At 31.1% G+C, this 22,596-nt stretch overlaps 6 protein-coding genes across 6 annotated transcripts; all 6 read right to left on the bottom strand.

Moving 5' to 3' along the window:
- Positions 1-3,962: 3,962 nt before the first annotated feature.
- Positions 3,963-4,694, bottom strand: GO595_003558 (ankyrin repeat protein; the record flags this gene model as incomplete). The annotated part of the gene is made up of 1 exon (XM_067916592.1): positions 3,963-4,694. One exon carries the CDS (start codon positions 4,692-4,694, stop codon positions 3,963-3,965), a length of 732 nt encoding a protein of 243 aa, XP_067776224.1.
- Positions 4,695-5,633: 939 nt separating this feature from the next.
- On the bottom strand, positions 5,634-8,559 carry GO595_003559 (uncharacterized protein; the record flags this gene model as incomplete). The annotated part of the gene is made up of 2 exons (XM_067916593.1): positions 5,634-8,011; positions 8,103-8,559. 2 exons carry the CDS (start codon positions 8,557-8,559, stop codon positions 5,634-5,636), a joined length of 2,835 nt encoding a protein of 944 aa, XP_067776225.1.
- Positions 8,560-8,951: 392 nt separating this feature from the next.
- On the bottom strand, positions 8,952-10,640 carry GO595_003560 (uncharacterized protein; the record flags this gene model as incomplete). The annotated part of the gene is made up of 1 exon (XM_067916594.1): positions 8,952-10,640. The coding sequence occupies one exon, from the start codon at positions 10,638-10,640 to the stop codon at positions 8,952-8,954; it is 1,689 nt and encodes a 562-aa protein (XP_067776226.1).
- A 313-nt stretch (positions 10,641-10,953) lies between these two features.
- Positions 10,954-12,312, bottom strand: GO595_003561 (GTPase; the record flags this gene model as incomplete). Its single annotated transcript, XM_067916595.1, has 1 exon — positions 10,954-12,312. The coding sequence occupies one exon, from the start codon at positions 12,310-12,312 to the stop codon at positions 10,954-10,956; it is 1,359 nt and encodes a 452-aa protein (XP_067776227.1).
- A 2,927-nt stretch (positions 12,313-15,239) lies between these two features.
- On the bottom strand, positions 15,240-19,241 carry GO595_003562 (leucine-rich repeat domain-containing protein; the record flags this gene model as incomplete). Its single annotated transcript, XM_067916596.1, has 1 exon — positions 15,240-19,241. The coding sequence occupies one exon, from the start codon at positions 19,239-19,241 to the stop codon at positions 15,240-15,242; it is 4,002 nt and encodes a 1,333-aa protein (XP_067776228.1).
- A 2,362-nt stretch (positions 19,242-21,603) lies between these two features.
- GO595_003563 (uncharacterized protein) lies at positions 21,604-22,551 on the bottom strand (the record flags this gene model as incomplete). The annotated part of the gene is made up of 1 exon (XM_067916597.1): positions 21,604-22,551. The coding sequence occupies one exon, from the start codon at positions 22,549-22,551 to the stop codon at positions 21,604-21,606; it is 948 nt and encodes a 315-aa protein (XP_067776229.1).
- Positions 22,552-22,596: the final 45 nt, after the last annotated feature.

The raw sequence follows: 22,596 nt of genomic DNA on the forward strand, positions 1-22,596 counted from the left end.
AATTACTATGTTTTATTATCATCCCAATTGGATTGATAATAAAATTGTTGTAATTTCCCATTTTATTATATTTAGGATCAAAGAATATTACAACATCAATAGCATCAAGATCCTTATTTTTGATATTGTCTGCAATTTGAGCAATGGAAAAAATATTCGTATACATGAAGAAAAAATGAAGTGATAATTTATAACAGTTATTTACTATTTAAAATAAAGTTTGCCATGTATTCAAAAAATATTCGTCGTTTTTTGTTTATTAACTTCCTGGCAAGGATAAATTGAATAGAATAAATGTCCGACCAAAGATAACCGGGGACAATTTGTGCTGGTTATACGAGGTTTTTGATAGGTTTATGCGAAAAGTGGTGCTAAAAGTGTTATCGTTCCTATCAAAAAGTTTCGCGTTCTCTCAAAATTGAATGCGCATTCAAATTTTCAGACGAATTGTATGGCTCACAAAAATCATTTTGATTTTTGTTGCGAGCGGAGCGAGCACACTCGGGGGATTGAAGGGGTCTGAGACCTCCGGAGGGGTCCTTCGGACCCCTCCGGAGGTCTCAGACCCCTTCAATCCCCCGAGTGAAAAGTATAGGTCGGGAATGATCACGAGGACCCTAGAAGCCCCGCCGGGGGGCGGGGCCCCTAGGGTCCTCGTGATCATTCCCTACCGCATTATATACCTACCACTGGTAAATCCTCAATTTGTCACACGTTTTTTCAATAGTTTATAAACAAACAATAAAATAAAAATATTTTAATTAATATTCACAATCTATTTAAATAATAAATGGTATAAATTAACGAATAAAAATAAATAATATATATCGAAAAGATCTAAATTTTATTAAATAAAGATGGATATTATCGATTTATATTTTTTGTGTTACTTTTTTTTTTTTTTTTTTGAAAATTGTCAATTTTTGAATGTCATAGATATTATTATTTTATATTTATACATCTGAAACAAAATTTATAATAGTATATTTATGAAACAAACAAAAAAAGCTACACGATTTACATATTTTTCAATAGTTATGTTAATCTTTTTGTTTATATATATATTGTAATTCTTAAATCAAGTTTACGCGGTTATAGGGTAAGGATTAAATCCCGGGCATCTTTTTCACAATTTCTTTCGACAACCAAGTTCATTTGATCCCATTGTTATTCCTCAGCCACATCCATATTCTCAAGTAAACAATATTTCCAATCATAAATTAAATTCCAAAGCAAACAACAAATGCATTAATAGAACATTGTATAGGTCGGAATTTGCTCGTATATTTGACAAGGACATTGACATTCCTGCACTTAAAAATCCACATATCCTTATAATTGGCGGATCCACAGTTCTTGGTTCATCCCTAAAGCGACAATTTATCAAAGAAAACATTCCCACTATTTCTATAAATGGAATAAATGAAATTGATTTTTCTACCAATGATTCATACACACTTTTAGACATCATTAACATCAAGGAAGCATATATAGCTTATCAGCCACCATTAATTCGACATACTTTTTCAGATGGTTTTGATCATATTAATCACATTGCGACCAATTATATTGATGGAATTTCAAATTATTTAGAGCAACATAACATTCCTTTTATATTTGCAGTATCTCAACCAGTTTTCCCAGATGTAGTAAAATCAATACTTCGTCATCAAGGCACAGTCATTGAAATGCCATTTCTTGTTGATACAATTGCCACCAAAGACATCGAGAATCCAACGATGAGAGCTGTTCGTGAGTGTCGATCGGCTGGTTATTCCAACATTGAATATTATCCTTATTTAACATATCAAAGTATTACATCTGATGATGCAGCGCAATTTGTAATAAAACATCTTAAAAACAACACACGAAATCATATTTTATTACAAGGCAATTCATCCATAGATATTAAGACAGCAGTAAACATTGCAGTTAAATCGAATGGCATTGTAAATTGTAAAATACATTTTAAAAAGTATTCACATAAAATACCAAAACTTAAGACGAATATAATCAAAGAAAAAATTATGAAAAATAATCGAATTAATGATGTAGAATTAATGCTTAAAAAGCAATTTTCGGATTTTGCTAATCCTTATAAATATAATAACATATATTTATCAATAGTATTCACTGGTCGACATGATAATTATTCGAATAATTTCGAAACGCGTGTCCAAAACTTACTTAAATCAATAAACAATGGAATTAAAACAGTGCCATTAGCTAAAGTCGAAGTAATAATTGTTGATTATGCAACACCTACAAATAATACATTACTTCATAGTATATTAAAAATACCGAAACATTTGAAGAAAAATGTTCGTTTTATAATAGTTCCACCAATTGTACATCAAGAACTTGAAACTAAATTTAATGTAAAATATCCATTCTTCGAATACATCGCTAAAACATATTGGAATCCGAAGATCGAATGCTAAATTTGTATTGACTACTAATGGCGATTCATTATTTTCCACCGAATTATTCGAATTAATTGCATCGCGTCAATTTAATTCGTTTGTTTCTTATCGAGGTAATCGATGGGATTTAAATGAAAACACAATCAACAAAAAACATTACAATTAATAAAATGATAAAAATGATTTCCGAAACATGGAAACTAAAGAATATGGACATATATCAAAGATGTATTGCAAAAAACAATTTCGCGATTTTGGACTCATGTGATAAATATAAAGAAAATGCTGAAGAATGTGTCGCCGGAGATTTCATTTTGTTGTCAAAGGAATTATGGAACGTAATGAAAGGGTTCAATGAAGTGCCAATGAATCCAAACAATGATATGGTGTTCATCGCGAGGTTAATGAAGTTGTTGCCTGGTTACGCGCAAATGTTCGTGCGCCCAATTTATCTGCATCAGTACCATGAAAGAATAGGAATCAAAAGAGGAGCATTCCCGAACGAAGAAGACGTGAAAAATGATTACTGCTGCACTGGAAAATGTTTTGCATGCAAGCCGTATTATGATGACGATGAATGGGGTTTGCCAAGAAAAAAATTCGTCGAAGTGAGAAAATGATTAATGAATTAATTAATTTGTTTGAATAAAGAAATAACAAATGTTAATACAAATGAATAAAATATTTGAGAATCAATCAATTGTACATCACAATTTCATATTAAAGATTTTTTCGATGAAAGAAACTTTTATTATGTCGGAATGGCTTCGAAGCTTGTAATATGTTTTATTTAAAATCATTTATTTTTTACTGAAAATAATATGTAAAAAAAACTTTTAATCGAATCTTTTATATATTAAATATTTCCAAATACATCTTTATTTAATCATGTGTTTATTTATTTATTTTGATATAGACAGTTTATTTATTTTGATAAAGAACTTCTTTAGTGTTTTCGCTACCAAAGTATCCTTGCGCTGTAATGTGTGTCATATCTTACATTATTGATGTAACAGTTGCTGCAGCATTAATAGCAAAGCGTCCCCAGCTATAGACACCAATGATTCCAATCTTTTTAGTATCAACGTTATTAGGTATTGATAAATAACCAACAGCTGCTTGATAATCTTCATTGTTGATATCTGGATAAGCAACATAAGTTGTATGCAACTTTCGCCTGTATATGATGGGTCAAATGTAACAATTGTTAAAAAGCCACTTTCAGCTAAAGTTTGTGCATAAAGACCAGCTTCTTATTCTTTATCAGCTCCGAGGGGGACCATAAGCTGTAATTACTGGAGGTTTTCTTTGAGAATTTATTGGCTCATATATATCAGCATCTTATGAGAAACCATAACGATTATAAAATTTGATCTTGAGATATCGAAATAAAGAGCCTTTCTCTTATTTCGATTTTTGATCAATAGATTTAGAGATAATTGTTAATAATTATCACTGTAGGAATGGTGATGATTTGGCCAAAACATTTACACAGAATTTTTCAAATTGATTTCATATAAAAGTTTTATTAAACAAAAATTAGCGAGTAACAACGGTGTCTTGGAAGGATCCACTTTCCAAAAGAAAGTTTTGGATGTGTTGATGCTTCATCAGAATTGCCCAATGATAAGGAAGGCAACCAGTGTTATCCTTAATCCTCACATCAGCGCCATTTTGTATCAATGTGTTTATCAACTCTATATTTGGCTTACATGCTGCAATATGAAGTGGAGTTAATCCAATATCATTTTTTGCATTAATGTTACAACCATTTTCACAAAGGAACTTAACCATCTTAATTTCTTCGTTTGTGACAGCAATGTGAAGAGGAGACATATTTCTTTTGTTTAAGATGTCTAAAGATACATGATGAATTGCCCAAAGGTAATAAACCATTCTTGTACGATTAAACATCACTGCGTAATGGACTGGTGTGTTTCCCTCTTTGTCAACAGCTGAAAAGTCAATATTTTGGTTGTCAGAAATTATTTCAAGAATTTCGGTTGATCCTCCAGCAGAAGCAAAGTGAACAAGCTTCCTTTGGAAGTCATCAACAAATAAAGTATCAGCACCGTTCAAGAATAGGTATCTAAAGCATTTTAATGCTGAAAAGTAAGCAGCTGCACAAATCAGCGATGGTCCATTTTGAAGTATATCTGGTATTGCTACAGACCTATACCTGATGGGAGAATCGATGTCAACACCATTTTGGAGGAACTTTTCCAATCCCGCCAAGTCGTCAGCTTTGATCACAGAAAGGAGCGCGCGCATTTTTATTTATAAAGTGTCAATTTGCCCGCTCATTAACCGCTTTATTTCACAGACGATACTTTTAAATTATATCAAATATTGACAGTCTCACAAATTTGATATAATTTAATCGAACACAAATAACTTTAAATAAAAATTATAACTTAATTTTATTTTATTTAACTAAACTAAAATATTGAAGTTATAATTATGAATAAATTTTTTTGTCTTTTTGTTGAAAATATAATAAAATATTTATATTTAAAAAACAAACAAATTTGAGAATAAACAAAAAGTTCACTTTTAACGTCAAAAAAACACAAACGGCCTCTATCGCTAAACGACCTCTTTTTTCGCGGCAAATCAAGTTTCATTCCGAAATGTATATCTCTTTGTAAAATTATAAAAATAACGAAACCTTTGAATTTTGTCCTTTATAAATTTTTAACATTACGAATAACCCAATAATTTTTGGAAATCATTTTTTCTTCAAACAATTATTCACATTCAGACATTTTTTGCATTGAAATGATAACTTTGTGTGCATTAACACATTTTCGAACACATTTCTTACTGTAGTTATTCATATTCAGACATTTTTTGCATTGAAATGATAACTTTGTGTGCATTAACACAATTTCGAACACATTTCTTACTGTAGTTATTCACATTCAGACATTTTTTGCATTGAAATGATAACTTTGTGTGCATTAACACATTTTCGAACACATTTCTTACTGTAGTTATTCACATTCAGACATTTTTTGCATTGAAATGATAACTTTGTGTGCATTAACACATTTTCGAACACATTTCTCACTGCAGTTATTCACATTCAGACATTTTTTGCATTGAAATGATTACTTTGTGTGCATTAACACATTTTCGAACACATTTCTCACTGCATTAAAATTTCATCACAGAAAATACATTTATAGAATTTTATTATTTTGCAAATGTTTACTTACGACGGAATTGATAAAGAGTTCTTTCTTCATCTTGTAATTGTTTTCTGTTTTGGTTTACCACCTGTTGCATGTTTAGCTTTCTAATCATTGGGTTATTCGTCTTCTTCTGGGGCTTCTTTGCTTCTTCTTCGTTTAATTTCTCGTCCACAATTTGCTCTGCTCTTGCGATTACGCTATCTGAGTAACGCGCGACTTCTTTCACGTGCTTACTCATGATTCCCTCCGAGTCACCACCTTTCACGAGCACTTGTGACACCAATGCAGCGATTGATGCCTTAATAATTCTTGAAGCAGCTATAACTTTAAACTCCGCGTCTTTTTCGGAGCCCGTCACTAATATCTCAGCGCATATTAACAACAATTCCGCTGCCTCTGATAAGTCTTGTGCAGCTCGAATTAGACCTCTTTCGTTATCTATTTTTCCGAAGTTTGCTAACAATTGCGCAGTGATTTCTTGAGCTCTTTTAACAATTGCTGAAGACGCTGCAAAGATTGGAGTAGCACAAGAGATCAAAAACGCAGGTAATGTACCTTCGGCAGCTTTAAGGTTTTGTATGTTTTGTGTCGCATCGATTTCTTCTGATTCGATTTCTTCCATATTCACTTGATTCTCAAATTCTTTTAGTTTTGCACTCATAGCTTCAATAGCATTAGCAGTTGCATTTAATTCACGTGTAACTTCATTCATTGATTCATCTTCTTCGACAACAATTTCGATTTTAGATGCAGTCTCTGCTAATTCCATACATTTCTCTATTGACGTGTTATATAATTGGATTGCTTCTTCCATATCATGTGCAAATGTTGGGACTCTTAATAAGCGATTCTTCATTGCTGATTGGATACTATTAATAGCATTAGCAAACGCATGTAATGCAGTTTGTTGTTCAACTTGATAACGTGAATCAACTGTAGCGACTGCCATAATCAATGCTTTCTCAGCAAATGTATTTGATACATTATTTAACTCTTCAATTTGTTGTAATAATTCTCCTGATGTAGCTAATGTAGTATCAATGATAGCCTTAAAGTTGACCATCATTTCATCAACTTGTCGTTTAGCTAATGTTAAATCTTGTAACGCTTCACTTGGAGATGGAGCAGATTTAGGTAACGCTGGTATCTTATAATCAGATGGTATCTTTGATGCTGATACTGGATCTGGTTCAATGACTATTCGATCTGTTAATGATGGGCCAAGTATAGCCATCTTATGCGTGATTTGACAGACGTCATTAATCGGTGAATATAATGGCTTAGGTGAGAATGAGATATTAAAGTCAATCTTCTTTGAGATATCTATAAGTGTATTAACTTGTGTTTCTAATTGTGACATTAATGATCCTATTTCTGTCGATGATTGTCCAACTGCTTTACTACGAACTACTGATACTGAATTATTTAATTGGTTAATACTATCTTGAATGTTTTCGATGATTTCTTCATGACTTGATGTATACATTTCTGGAACTAATGACGTAGAAACTAATGCATTAAGTCGTGCAATTTGAACTATAACTGTGGATAAATTCGTATACATTTGATTTTTGGTGGATTCAAATTCCGAATATTCAGTCGATTGTTGTTGTGGATTTTCGACAATATTTATAAATGCATCAAATTGTTTGGACATTTTACGATTAATTCGTCGTAATTCGGATGATAAATCAGTTGTTTTCTTTTGTGAGATTTGGAATGATAAATCAGTAAATTCTTTTAATGCTATAGATAATTCACTATAACAATCAACAAATGTAGCTGATAATGGTGTAAATGCTAAACCTGCTAACATTAATGAATGCATTGTTAAGACTGCTGCATCTGATGCACTTAATAACATCGATTTTAATGGCTCTGATAATAAATCATCATTAGTATTATGAGTTTTAGCTAATTGTAATATTTGATTAACATCTTCTCGAAAGATATCCGCTTTATCATATACAAAATCACAAACTGTATCTCCATCACGAATACGATCTAAAGCTAAAAATTGATTTGGTATTAATTCTAATAACTTTTCACTAAATATCGAAATATATTTATCAATTAATTCTTTAGTTGTTCGATTAGTAATAACTAAATCTAATAATTCATTAACATTTAAATCATTTTGTGGTGATATTTGATAAAATGCTTGAAGTTCTTTAAGTCCATAAATTGTAGATAATGTATCTGTTAATTGGATTGAATTACCTTTATTACGTAATATACTTAATGATATTAATATCTTCTTTAATATCTTTGCTAAATAATCATTCATTTCTTTTTGTTTAAGTTTCGAAATTGGTGATAACGCTAATATTTGTGCTACATATCCATATATTTTCATTAATTGTGGTTGTGAATTACGTCCACTTTCTAATAAATCTCGTGATACTTCAATGAATTGCTTATGTAATTGTGATACTATAGGTGCTACTGTTTTACCGAAACTATTTTCATATGATGCAATTGATACTGAAAAATGTTGCGAAGTTTTCAATAAATGATGAACGATCATTTGTAGAACCTGTTAATAATTGTGTAATTGCATTATTAATTTTCGTTGATGAATCAGAAATTTCTAATACTTTAACTTGTGTAGCATCGAACCATTGATTCATTGCACTACGGACATCTGCATTAGTACTTTTCTTCATAGAACGTACTATAAATTGAGCAAATTGTTTAAGTGCTGTAGAATGTAATGAAGAAGCCATTGAATCAAATCGTTTAATTTCTTGTACGTCATCAGGTACATCATATTGTAATGAAGGTTGAGGTAATGCTAATACTATCTTTAATAACTCATCAATCGATTTAAGGATTGAAGCTGCATAAGTTGGGAAATGTGCAGCTTCTGCTGGATTTTGTCCACATGCTACACTAATAGCTATAGGCCAAATGATATCAATTGATGTACGTAATGTTTTCATTGTAGGTGATAATGTAGCACCTGCATTAGGTTGAGTTTTTAATTAATGCATCACATATTAAGATAAATGTTAATGGTATAGATAAGAAATAACAAGATGTAGCATCAACACGATTAATAATAGTTTGATATTCTTTAAATAATTCTAATGATCGTGATAATGATCCAATCATTCCACAAATGAAATAACTTGTGTTTGAATAATTACGTAATAATTGTAATGATAATGCTAAGTTTGGTATATTATTTAAAAGTTTTGTAAATATTTCCGATGATTGTTTAAATAAAATTGAAAACGCTAAGTTTGAAGTAGTTGATACAACTTTATTATATTCATTACCAATCTTTGTTAAATCGATGATATGTTTAATTAATGAATTAATATCTCCATAATTACCTAATGTAATTTCGGGTGTAGTTTGCATTATAGTTTGTATACCTGAAACTATTACTAATATGTTTTTGTAATGATGTTTGATTACCTAATGTTGATAATATAGAAATTGGAAATGATAATACATCTAATATCGATTGTGATCGAAGTTGTATAACTGAAAATATCGTTAAATAAAATTGATTCAACCATCGTGTAAATCGATTACTTAAGATTGTGATTTGTGTATATAATCCATTAAGTTGTCCTTTAGTATCAACATCTGGACAACTTGTAACAAGTTTATTTAATGGTATTGGTAATGCTGCTAATGCATCGAAGAATCGTTGTTGAATTAATATGAAATCATTTGATTCTGGTTCAAAGTCTTCGACGTTTTTGATTGCTGATAAATAAAAGTTCGTTTCATTAAGTGTGGTATCATTAAAGAATTCAAGATTAGTATCAATCACTGAGATAATTTGTGATACTATTTTACCGACTTCTTTAAATATCGATTTTGTTATTAATACAATTTTCTTTGTGATATTAATTAATAATTCTTCTGACTTATGGAAATCGGGTAATATAAATGAGGCATAACGAGAAATGCTAATTAATGTGATCGCAGTTAATTCAGGATCAGTTTTACATATGGATATTAACGTGGCAAAGGTACTATATGCACCAATGACATTGTTTCCTAATGGCGCAATCATGTCACGAGTTTGTGCTAAGAGATCTTGACCTAATTGGATTAACGAATCAAGTGGCTTTTCATTGAGATAATCTTGAACTAAGTCTTTGATAAACTGTGTGATCGATTTATATAAGATTTTGGTGGTGATTTCATTGATAGCTTGAATCGAGGTGGTTAACGCATTAGATGCTTGGGCAAAGTCATCGGATTCTGTGATTAATGGCTGAATTGTACCAATTAATGCTGCTAATGATGGGAATTGTGTGATGATTTGTGGTAATGCTTTGAGAATTCCTTCAGTAGAATTACGTGGTGTTTGGAAAAGAGTTTGTGACATGCCACTAACTACTTGGATCCATTGCGTTAATTGTTGTGAATGTGTTGGAGATGCTACGATGTTTTTATTGGATGATAAAAATACAAGTTCTATGTATAATTGATCAAGTGTTGCAATGGCTGCAGCTATTTGGTGTGATATTTGGTGTTCAGATTGTTGAATACGTTCTAAACGATATGAATATTGATTTTCACAATTAGCAACAGCTTCAACAATCTTATCAAAGAATTGAAGTACAAAACCAACCTTTTGTGAAAGTGCATCTTGATATTGAACCATTGATGTTGCTGATGGAGATGCTAAATGTGGAATGTATGTTTGAATTTCTTGTAACGCTTGAAGTGCACCTGAAAGAAATGGAGCACACTTTTGGGATTCATCATTAAAGTTTGGATCATGTGATTCAATAGTTTGTTGAAGAATAGGAATTAATTGCATAATTTTGGCATAATCAGATCCTATTATGGGTTGTGGACCTTGCGATATTAATGGAAGTCTTTTTAAGATATCATTTGTCAGAGAACGAAGAGCCGTTGCCATTCTTGATGATCTTGCCAATGCACAACCTATTTGATTGAGTTGCAAGGCAACACGATCATCAGATATGATTTCTTCCATTTTCTTTAGTTGAAATTTGGAAATAGTTTGGGCAAAAGGGGCGAAAGAACTCATTGATCAATAATTAAAAAACCGCTGACAGTTTAAACAACTTTTTGAATGTGATAACACAATTTGTTAATTTATATAAAAGTGAAAAAAATGAAGATGAACTTGAATTGCTTTAACATATTCAAAATAATTAATAAACATTATAAAGTGTAATAGACTTGGAACCACAATCAATTTTTATTTTTAATTTCTTCTGCAGAATTATCTTCATTTATAATTTTTATTTCGAAGATTCAAGTAAATTTTATTTTTAATATGTAAAAATGTTTATTTTTTAGTGTGTGTATGTAAAAGTCATATTAATTTTTTTATTAAATCAAAATCGTTCTCCTCTTCTCTGTCTGACAAATGCACCTGTTGGAAGTGCCAACAAGTCAGCGTTTAGAGGGCTTAGATTTAATTCGAATTTAAATTCCAACACAGGTTTTGGTGCTTGTTTTGCAAACGAAAATGTTTCATTAGCAGATGAAACAATCACATCATATTTGTCTTGTGGAGGAAGTGCATTCTGGCAGAAAACAGACACATCTGCTTCATTATCAGGGAGTATTAATGCAGGCCAATCCTTTTCTGTTGGCTCGCCATAAATTGGTGAGTCGGCGACCGTTTGTATTTTGTGTGCGTTCTCAATTTTGACAGGTTTGATGTGAAAATGATCGGCAAGAAATGCTGAAATTGACTTCTCGGCATTACAGATCGAAGTAGGATATTTATCATCAACAAGAACACAATTCCTGTTTGGGTAACAAGAATCGTTCTTTGCAGAAAATGAAGCAGAAACTTGGACGACAGAAACTGATTCTGTTTCAAGAGCTTGAAAAGCTGGATGTTTGCTTGAACCTGAAATGTTGACTTGGATAACGACATCTGCTTGTTGTGCTGTGATAGTGCTTGGATGATGTGTAATATCATCACCAAACGTAAAATCATCAAACGCATAAATAAGAAGATGGGAAGAAAAGAAACATGGAAGAGAGTTAAATCCAACAAAGCAGATCATATCGCATACATCATTTCTAAGACGAAGTGCTTCATGTGAAAATGATCCAAAATCAAAAACAATGTAAATTTCGTAATTCCTGCTTAAAAGAGCTGAACACATAGCTTGAGTATGTCCATCAAAGCAGAATTTGTGTTCATCAAATTGACTTTGATTTTTGATTTGGATGAAATCAGGAGTTTCAGTTTTACGTGGGAAAAATGAAACTAACCCTGGGATGACAACAATTGGCTTGTGTTTGGATTCTCTGTATATTGATAAAATTTTGATTAAAATTGGAATATCAAATTGTGTATCAGAGAAAAATGAAACCAAAGCTTTTGTAGGCTGAAGTTGAGTTTGTTCTAAACTGTGACTAACAACAGTGCATTCTGAAGCTAAACATTGTGCTGCTAAATAGAGATAAAGACTGCTTGTTACACATGCAGATGAAAAGATACATTGCTTAGTTTCATTTAAATAATTTTGGAAAGGACAATACTTGATAATCTTAATTCCAGATGGATAAAGTGGTCCAGAAAGTGATTTGGGGTATGTAGTTGTTGTCTTATCACAGATTTTTTCAAAGCTTAAAAAAAATTGAACTTCATAGCGATCATCGCTTCTGTATATAGTATTGAAGATATGAAATGCAGATGGATCTGCACCAATTATAACAATTTTTGTCCGATTCATCCCAATGAAAAAACCGTTACAGTTTTCACAACACTATCCTAAAAAGTGACATGGCAAAAATTTTTTACAATTTTGAACTTTCGCTTCACTTTCATTACATTACGCTGAATTTAATTAAATCGTTTCTAAATCAATCTATTCATATTTTTAAAGGTTGCTATAAAACTCTACAAGGAACCTCTATTGAAATAATATTTTCATCATGATATTTCATTTAAATATAAATAATTAATTCATATTTGCTAAGTTCGCAGCATATTTATTTTCATTTGTTTTATAATTTCAAATATATCATTCATTATATAATATATTTTTATATATAATATAATATGTCAGTTCCACACTCCAGAGTATTAAGTTGTTCAAGGGGTTCTTGCTTAAGTTGACACTAATATTCATAGTCCACAGCAAAATCAGAATGTTAATAATGTAGTTAACCCATATGATAAAGTTGGCACTATAGTGGCTCAAGCACACAGTGCGACGTCAAATATAATGACAATGAACTTAATGATAATAAAAATAATATTGTAGATATTATAATATATAATAATTAATGTTTAATGACTTAAGCCATCAAAAGATTTTTTTTTATAAAATTAAATTTCAACATTTATACACAAAAAAATATTTTTTACAAATTTCCAACAACAAAACATCTGTTTAGAATAAAAACACATTATGTCAGCCGTTCTGATATCTGCACCCAAATGTTTGCCAGCTGCTGTGAGAGAACGCCTTTTTCTTGTTTGATTTGCACTATTTTTCTCAAGAAGCCGATTATCGGCATTAGTTCTCTTAAGTTGTTCAAGTTATTCTCCAAAATATTTATTGCGCCCATAGCGAACAGATCCAAAACATTTTGGTCGAATTGTTCCAACATTTTCTCGAATGTATTCACAATGCCTATTGACGACGCAGTTAATTCGTCATTATTAAAATGTTGTATTGCGATTTGTACCCAACTTTGTCCTAACTCAGATTGAAACAAATTCGTTTTAGCATTTAATAAGTCGATTAATTTCCAAAAATTTTCATCGTAAAGAAAATTCATTTTCATTAATAAACTTGTGATTTGATTTATAATTTCTAATGTCTCTTTAAGTGTGAAGATAAAATCGGGCGAAAGAATTATTAATGATCGTAATAACAAACATTGAAGTGTCATCAGATGTGAATCTTCTTCAGGATAATTAAAGACAATATCTTTCATCCGATATATTATCAACCTAAAGTTCTCAATATTTAACATGTTCATTTTAGTTGTTAACATTTCTAATAATGTGGTATCAAATAATAGGGTGCCCTGTGTTAAATCTGTTGTCAAATAACGGTTGAATACAACGTTATAAAAATCAATGAAACCGTCGCACTCAATTTTCTCTATCGGCTCCAAAAATTCACATATGATCTTTGAAATCCTCATTTGAAAACTGATATCGTCTTTTTGAATGGATTCATTGAATGCGCACAACATGTAACGAAGCCATTCTGCATCTCTTGAGAAGTTATCATTAAAAATTTCTTCGAGTACAAACAATACTTTATCACGTACTCCTTCATCAATATCATTTACCATTGGTACTAATAATTTTGCTAAAGATTCTGTAAATTCAGGTTTTGGATTTATAGAAATAAAGATACTATACATACATAATATAGAATCCCCTCTAAATTCATCATGTAAATGTTCTTCTAAAAATCCCATGAAACTTAACGGTTTTGGGAGGTACCCAACGATCAACGATAGGACGCGCATGGTGTGCCCCGGATCAACACAAATTTGAATGAGTTGAAAAAGTAGATTTGTGGCGGTTTCTTTGTATAGTTGAACTATTTCACTTAGTATTTCCTGTGCTAATGAAGAGATGCCAAAATCATATGGACTATCTTCTCGATGTGAAAGATAGTTAAAAAGTTCTACAACAAGAGGCTGATGGAACGGGATGATATGGAACTCTGTCATAAGGTTAATAGCATCAAAAAGTAATGCATCATCTGCTGATTTCATATAATATACAAGACAATCTGCAAATTGAGGATTACCTGTCTTAATAAAGAAAAAAGAAAAAATACAGGAAGCTTCACTAATGCCATTCTGATCAAATTTTGTGAATGACGTGAGAAGTATTGGGATAATTATGTTTTGAATGGATGTAATGTAAGCAAAGATTTGTTCATTACTATCTGCTTGTTCTCTGAACTTGTTGATGAGTGCCCATATAAGTGTTAAGGATTGAGAAGCTACTAGTGATTCTGAATTATTGGATAAAAAATTGGATATCGGTTGTAAAAAATCAATTGGTATTGGATAATTATGTTGAACTAATTCTATAAGACCATCAAGAGTATATAAAGCTGTTTTCTCATTTTGAAGAAGTGTCAAAAAAATGTTTTTTAAATTCGGAATCAATTGATCTCCAAAAGTTATTACCATTTCTGAAAGTAAAATTATAGCATGCTGAACTAAATCAGGGATTGATTCATTCAATATTTTGAATATTCCATCAAGAAAATAATTAATGTTTTGAACAAAATTCTCTGGTGAAATATTTTTTAGGTAACGCCTTAGCAAAAAGAGGGCGAGCTTCCTGTGCATTATACAAAAATTTGGTTCTGAGGAAATAGATATCAAATATAGTCCAAAAGAGGGAAGATTTTCGACAAAGTTTCGGAACTTCTCGTACACAACGTGCTGATCTGCATTTAGTGATTGCGATTCGTTGAATAGTTCTAAGATGCTTTGTATGATTGCGTCCATCTGAGATCAATTGATCGGCCATTTATATGAAACAAAAAGTCAAAAATCAATGAACTCATTGAATATATTGAAAACAAATCATTTCTATGCAATTTGTAACACATTTATCTGAAAAAAAAATTGACATGAATACCACTTTTATTATGGATATTCGAAAGCTCATGATTTAATCTTTGGGTTCGTCTCTGCTGCTTGATGAACTGCTGGGTGATTTACCACCACCACCGCCGCCGCTTTTCTTCTTAATTACTACAATAACAACAACAACAATAATAATGATTACAATAACAGGAATACATACTGAAAGTGCAATTGTAGTCGCATTGGAACTTGAGCTAACTGGAACTGGACAATTGGCATATGTATCCCATCCTCCCTTTTCAACATTTAATACTTGTGCCTCATCTTTGTTTCCAAACTTAGTTGGATAAAATGTGTTAGGAGTCATTATATAAGTTACTGATGAATTATAGAAAGCGTTGTTCTCAACATCGACAACTTCTTGCGTGTAAATATCATTATCATTATGTGTTTTTCCTCTTTGAGGTATTTCGATACCTGGATAATAAACACATTGAAGTGATATACAATCTGAAAATGCATGTGATTTAATATTTCTGATATCAACATTAAGTGTGACTGAAGAGAGACTGGTACAAGCGGTAAATGCAAAGTCGCCAATCTCATCAATAAGTGGGGAAAGTGTAATTTCGGTTAATGAAGTACATTGAGCAAATGCAGATTGAGGAATAGTTGTTAGATTTTCTGGAAATTCAAAAGCAGTCAATGATATACAATGTGAAAATGCAGAGTCACCAATAGAAGTAGCACAGTTAGTTGTAATTGTTGTCAAATTATCACAATAAGAAAATGCACACACACCAATTTCTGTTACTTTATCAGATAATGAAATGGAAGTAATTCCATAACATGAATAATATGCATAATCAGAAATTGTAGTGATATTAACTGGAAGTGCAGAATTGCCTTTGGCAGGTGGATGACATCTTACAATTTCCAAATTTTTATCATAGACAATTCCATCATTGTTATAATTAGAAAATTTTGAATTGTTTACATGAACATTAATTGACTGGAGACTTGTACAAAATGGAAAAACAGGAGGGGACAAGGAATTAGTTGCTTGTGGTATTGAAATAGATGTGATTGAAGTACAATATCCAAATGCATAGGAACCGATGTTAGTAACAGCATCAGGGATTATAAATGATGATAATGATATGCAGTAATAAAATGCATGATGTTGTATTTCATCCAAAGTTGAAGTTTCTATAAATGTAACTTGTGTTAAATTGGTGCAAGTAGAAAATGCAGATGCACCAATTTTACTGGTTGTATTTGAAATTATTAAAGTTCTCAAATTAGAGCAGTTATAAAATGCGGATTCAGAGATAGTACTAACCGAACTTTGTGTAGAAATGCTTGTTAAAGAATAGCATTCATAGAACGCATATGATTTGATTGATGTAACTGATTCAGGGAAAGAATATGTTTCATTTCCACATCCTGCAGGATAGTACTGAATTTGTGCAATTTGCTTGTCATAAAGAACGCCATCATCTTGAGAATTTGAATGTTGTGCATTACCTTCTGAAACTTTGATAAATTTAAGGCTTCTGCATGATTGAAATACTCGATCGCCAACACTAACAGAATCAGGAAGAATAATACTTACTAATGAAACACAATATCGGAATGCAAAATCGCCAATTGAATTTACTTCTTCGCCAATAATTATATTTTCCAAATGACTACAAAATTCAAAAGCATGTTGATAAATTGTTTGAATTTTATCCGGAACTATAATATTTACAAATGAAGTGCAATTATAAAATGCAGATTCGCCAATTGAGGTAGTTTCTTCTGGAATAACAATATTCCTTAATGAAGTACATCCGAAAAATGCATAAGGAGGAATTGAGCCAATTTGTACATTAAGAAGTATATTTGTCAGTGATACAGCAGATTCAAATAAAGCATTACCTAATAAAACAGATTGTTCAGACTTTATTGCAACTGATTTCAATAAAGAACAATTACAAAATGCACTAGCTGAAATTGAAGTTATATAAGGTGGTACTTCATATGCATCTTTTTGTTTTGCTGCAGGAAAACAAATAAGTTGATTAGCTGTATGTTGTCTATAAAGAATTCCATCATTTTCATAATTATAATATCCTCCAATATTTTCATCTTCTACTTTTATAGACTGAAGACTAGTGCAATAACGGAAAACATAATCTCCAATTGATTCTACTGTACTGGGAATTGTAATTTCTGGTAAAGAACTACAATGAGAAAAGGCTTCGTCAGAAATAGTTTGACCATTAATTGTGCTGCTGTGTATACCACAGTAATTTTCAATTATAACAGATACAAGACTTGTACATTGATAGAATGCTTGAGATCCAATTAAATAAAATTGACCTGGAATTATAGTACTTACTAATGAAGTACAATTGTAAAATGCACTATCTTCAATGCGAAATTCTTGGTTAGAATAAGAATCAGAATTACTTACAATGGTCAGTGACTGCATAGAATAGCATGAATAAAATGATTCGCTACCAATTAGTGTTGTTGAAGATGGAATCCAAATTGCTTGCAATGCATAACAATGAGAAAATGCATAATCACCGATTGTCTTTAATCCATATGAAAACTCAACAGTTGCTAATTTATAGCAATCTAGAAATGCTGACTCTCCAATACTATTAACATCACTTCCAAATGTAGCTGATTCTAAGTTATAGCAGTAAGCAAATGCATTTGAACCAATCGTAGTCATATTACCCACTAAGCTAACAGTATGTAATTGTATGCAATATCTAAATGCACAGGAGTTGATATAATAAGCAATTCCAGTAGAAATTGAGTATAATGATAAACATGATTCAAATGCATACGATGGAATATTAACTACATATGGTATTCCAATGCTATGTAATAAATAGCAATTTTGGAATGCATGAGATCCAAGGTATTTAAGACTTCCAAGACTTGCATATCGTAAGGAATAACATGTGTTGAAAGCATATTCTTTAATTTCGATAAGCGATGCTGGCAATGTAACTGATGTTAAACTATAGCAATATTGAAATGCTTTTTCATATATCGTATGAACACGACTTCCAAATGTAACTGTCGTTAGATTAACGCAATAGAAAAATGTTTGGGTTCTAACATGTGTAACTAATTCTGGAATAGTAATACTTGTCAAATTTAAACATGTGTCAAATGCATGTTCTCCAATTACTTCAATATTAGTTCCAAGTGAAATACTTTCCAATAATGTACAGTTATAAAATGCATAATCAAGAATTAATCTTCCTTCTTGTTGAACAACAACATTAGTAAATGAGCAATTATAAAATGAGCGACTTCCAATTATTGAAACATTTGTTCCAAGTGTTATGTATTTCATATTGTAACAATTTTCAAATGCACTGTGACCAACAATTGTTAATCCATCACCAATTGTGAGATTGACCAAGCCAATGCATTCCTTAAATGCATTATTTCCAATTGTAATGACTGAATCGGGAATTATCAAGTTAATGATTGAAACACATTGTTCAAAGGCTGAATTTCCAATTTTAGTAACATTTTTACCGATTGTAACAACTAATTCATCACACTCAGCAAATGCTTTGTCACCTATTGATATAGTTGAGTCTGGAATTATAACATTCCTTAAAACAGAACAGTTATAAAATGAATTGTGTCCAATCTTTTCAACGCCTTGAGCAATAGAAATAGTTGATAAGTTGGCGCATTGTTGAAATGCACAGTTTCCTATCGAAATAACAGAATTTGGGATTGAAAGAGAAAGTATAGAAGTTCCCTCAAATGCATTGCTTCCTATCTTTTGAACATTTGCACCAATTGTAACAGTTGTTAAAGTTTTGATTGAGCTAAAAGCTGAAGAACCAATGGTTGTTACAGGTGTTCCAATTTCAACAGAAGTTAAAGAAGTAAAACTAGTAAAAGCACCAGCATCGATTGTAGTGATTCCACTAATTAATACTATCTCAGCTTCAGTATGGTTTTTCCTACTTTCGAACTCTTCTTTATTAGTGATTGTTAATGTTTTTGTTTCAGCATCATATGATTGCAGTGTTAATGGTAAAAACAAGAGCAAAAACATCTTATGCTGATAGTTTCACCAAAAAAAAAATGACAAAGGGAGTTGTTCACAAATAACTCACAAACGCCAAATCCTTTTCAAAAAGCAATGTAAACTTCTAAAAATTGGGTGTGGACTATTTTTCTTGGGCATTCCATACGATCAACTAGTCAATTTTGAAGGTGTGTTGAAAGTTGAAATTAACCACCTTTGAATTCTAAAATTTGAGAACCTTCGTTCTAAAAAAAATACCAAATCATTTGTTTGACATATTTACACAAAGCCCTGGCCGCTTTGAAATAAAAAAAACGGTATCTGAACGATGTCGTTGTTTAGAACCTATTGTTCCAAATGCTTGGTGATCATTTATTATTCATTGAATTTTAGGTTTCATCGTAGTTTTAATGCTTTTTTTGAATGAATAGTATACGAATGCAAATTTCCATTTCGAAAATTTTTGATTCTATAAATACATAATATGAAGAAAATAAGGATCCGTGATGTAATGTTGTAAGTGAAATATAATATAGTTGGCTTTGACTGCAAAAAAACAAGTAATTTTTTTGAGGTCAACAAACAAAAACAATTTTTTCTGAAAAAGTTCAAATTTGAAAGCAATAAATTCTGCAGGGGTGGTTTCAAAACGTGTCAAGAATAGGACTTTTCAATAGTATTACGATAGGAAAGAGGAGCCAGTTACATATTCTTTTTTTGTTCTTTCTGTTTTGAGTTTTTTTTTTATTAGTGGTTCATCATATTTGCTTAGATGTGAATTTTTAAATTTTACAACTATTTGTTCGCCTTTATTTTTTACTTCCAATCTTATTTGATTGTTCTTCGTTGATTTGCCTCATTGTTATTTTTTTTCTTAGTTTTTTTAATATATTTATAAGATTAATGTTATCCTCCAAAAGAAAGTGCAATTTTTTTTCTGTCAGAATACTTTAAATTCGCAATTTGATAAATTTATCTTAGTTTAATATCCATTCCTCTTACTTTGTTTTGTCCTTTTTTATGTTTTGTTTACTTCCAACACATAACACTAAAATATAATGCACATCCAATAAATATTTAATATAGATCGCTTTCATTAAATCCTAATTGAGTACCAGTAAACTAACAAGTAATTAAAGAACATAATCAAAAATATGAAAAATATATCAGAAAATCTACGAAAGTCAAATTAAAAGGCAAGTTCTTCTCAGTTGAAAAATAACATAACTCATTTTCAGAATGCTTTCTTCATAAAAAGTGTTCGTATTGGAAGGTAATATAGTGCAATTTTTAGCATATTTAACAATTTGTAGAGAATCTAACAGAGTTTTTGGACAAAAATGTTTTTGTTTTTTGATAGCTGGTTCAACAATTTACTTGAAATTTTGAATTAAAATAATCTGATCAAATTTGCAAATTTTGACCAATTTTGGTAAAATCCATTTTGCAAAAAATCCAACACACATGTTTAAGAGTCGAAGAAAAAGAGTATACTCTTTACTCTATTTTATTTAAGTTCGCTGATTTATATAAATATAGTTGCTATGTATGGCAATACAAGCAACTTTAAAAGTAATATTGGTGATAATTCATATTTTCTTGTTGGAAAAAGGGATCGCTTACTCCTAGGCTTGGGGTAAGTTGTGACAATTCATCAATTTGATATGCTCCATCAACATTAAATTGGTTAAATGTGGTGGGAAACTGTGATTTTTCACAAGCTAGGTTTTCTTTGGATGTTTTGTGACATGTGTGTCTTCGATGGGAATGAGTATGATGATGGCGGATCTTTAAAGTTAAACTTCTGGGAAGTTGGCGTGCTACTGTATTTTGTATTGGAAGGGAATTTCTGTATTGCTCTTTAGGGAACGAGTTACATAGTTCCGGCTGTATTTGTTTAATTTCACAATCAACTAAAATTGATGCTACATGAGATGTTTTATGCATGAGAGGAATTTGAATTTGCGATTTACCGGAAGGTATTGAAGACAAATTTATTTTTGACTTTGCAAAAACAATGTTTTTATTATCAATTTGAGATTTAATATAAAAAGATAAAAACAAAAAAACATCATCCAAGTTATCACATTTTAATCTAAAAGAGAATTCGTGGCTAATGATTGGTTCTGTAACTTTTATAGGAGAAGTGTTTGTATATTGTTTTGATCGATTACATGCAACAGAAGCAAAGAATGTGTCTTGTTTCAAGTTCGAAATGCCTTTTATCAATCCTTCTGAAATTCTTGCTGATATAAGGTTTAATTTAATTTCAGATTCCATAAAATGGAAATGAAATTTATCCGCCCGATGAGTTTTTATTACATTGAAAATCGTTTTTTTTCAGAAGCAATAAAAATTCAATTATGTCGAAGACCAAGTTTTTCAGTGCTTATTTGTCCGCAGTTTTATTTAACGGTAAATCGCTTTCGATTATCGGCACGCGCGTAATGTTCTCAATTTTATCGTACTGGTTTTCTGCAAGTGACAACATTCCTTCAACAGGATTCGGAGTTTCGTCTTTGATTATAAGTCCTGGGTTGTTAAATAATTGGGATGGATGAGCTGAATCATCAAGATCACTTGAATATGAATCTTGATGTTCGATTTTCATAGAATGAATACCGGATTGTTCATTTGATGATTGGGCAATTGAGTCTTCTTCTTCGTTATCACTTATGTAATCATTTTTTATTTGGTTTTCTGTATGAAGAGGGTTGTTGTTTATTTCACTGCTTTGTTCGATTCTATCGTCCATTGAAATTGGCGGTTTTTCTGATGTGGTGTTTTGGGAAGAATATTTTTGGGAAGAGTTCCATTCTTGGTTGTCGAAATTACTAGATTTATCCTCGTCTGTGCTGAATAGAGATTCGGTGTATTTGAAATTTTGACTGACTTCACTGAAGATTTTGATGAGTGGATCCTCATCAGTTTGAGTTTCATTTAAAATGACAGAATTTTCGTTTTGGCTTTTTTGTGATTGTTGAGGTGTTTCTTTTTGGATTGTTAGCTTTGTTTGTATATCTTCAAATGCAATTGGTCCTTGAGATCGTTTTGGCCTTTTAATATATGTTTCGTCAATGACATTTTTTTTGGATGTGATTTTTGCATTTTTTACATCTGAATCTGGATCGATTGAAAAATCAGGATCGTTAAAAATAGAATCAAATTCTCCATTTCTAAGTGTTCGAAAAGCTTTTGTAAAAGATTCAGTTTGCTTTGTACAATGAGAACATAACTTTTGTATGCGGACTATCGAAGAATCTTCTGGTGTGAAAATTTGGTTATACTCCTGACTTACTTGATTTTGCTGAAAAGTTTTGGTGATGTTTCTCAACATTGCTCTAATTTCGACAAGTTGTCGTTCTATCATTTTCTTGTTTTT

This window comes from Histomonas meleagridis (assembly GCF_020186115.1).
Source record: "Histomonas meleagridis strain 2922-C6/04-10x chromosome Unknown contig_21, whole genome shotgun sequence".
NCBI classification, from domain to species: domain Eukaryota; phylum Parabasalia; order Tritrichomonadida; family Dientamoebidae; genus Histomonas; species Histomonas meleagridis.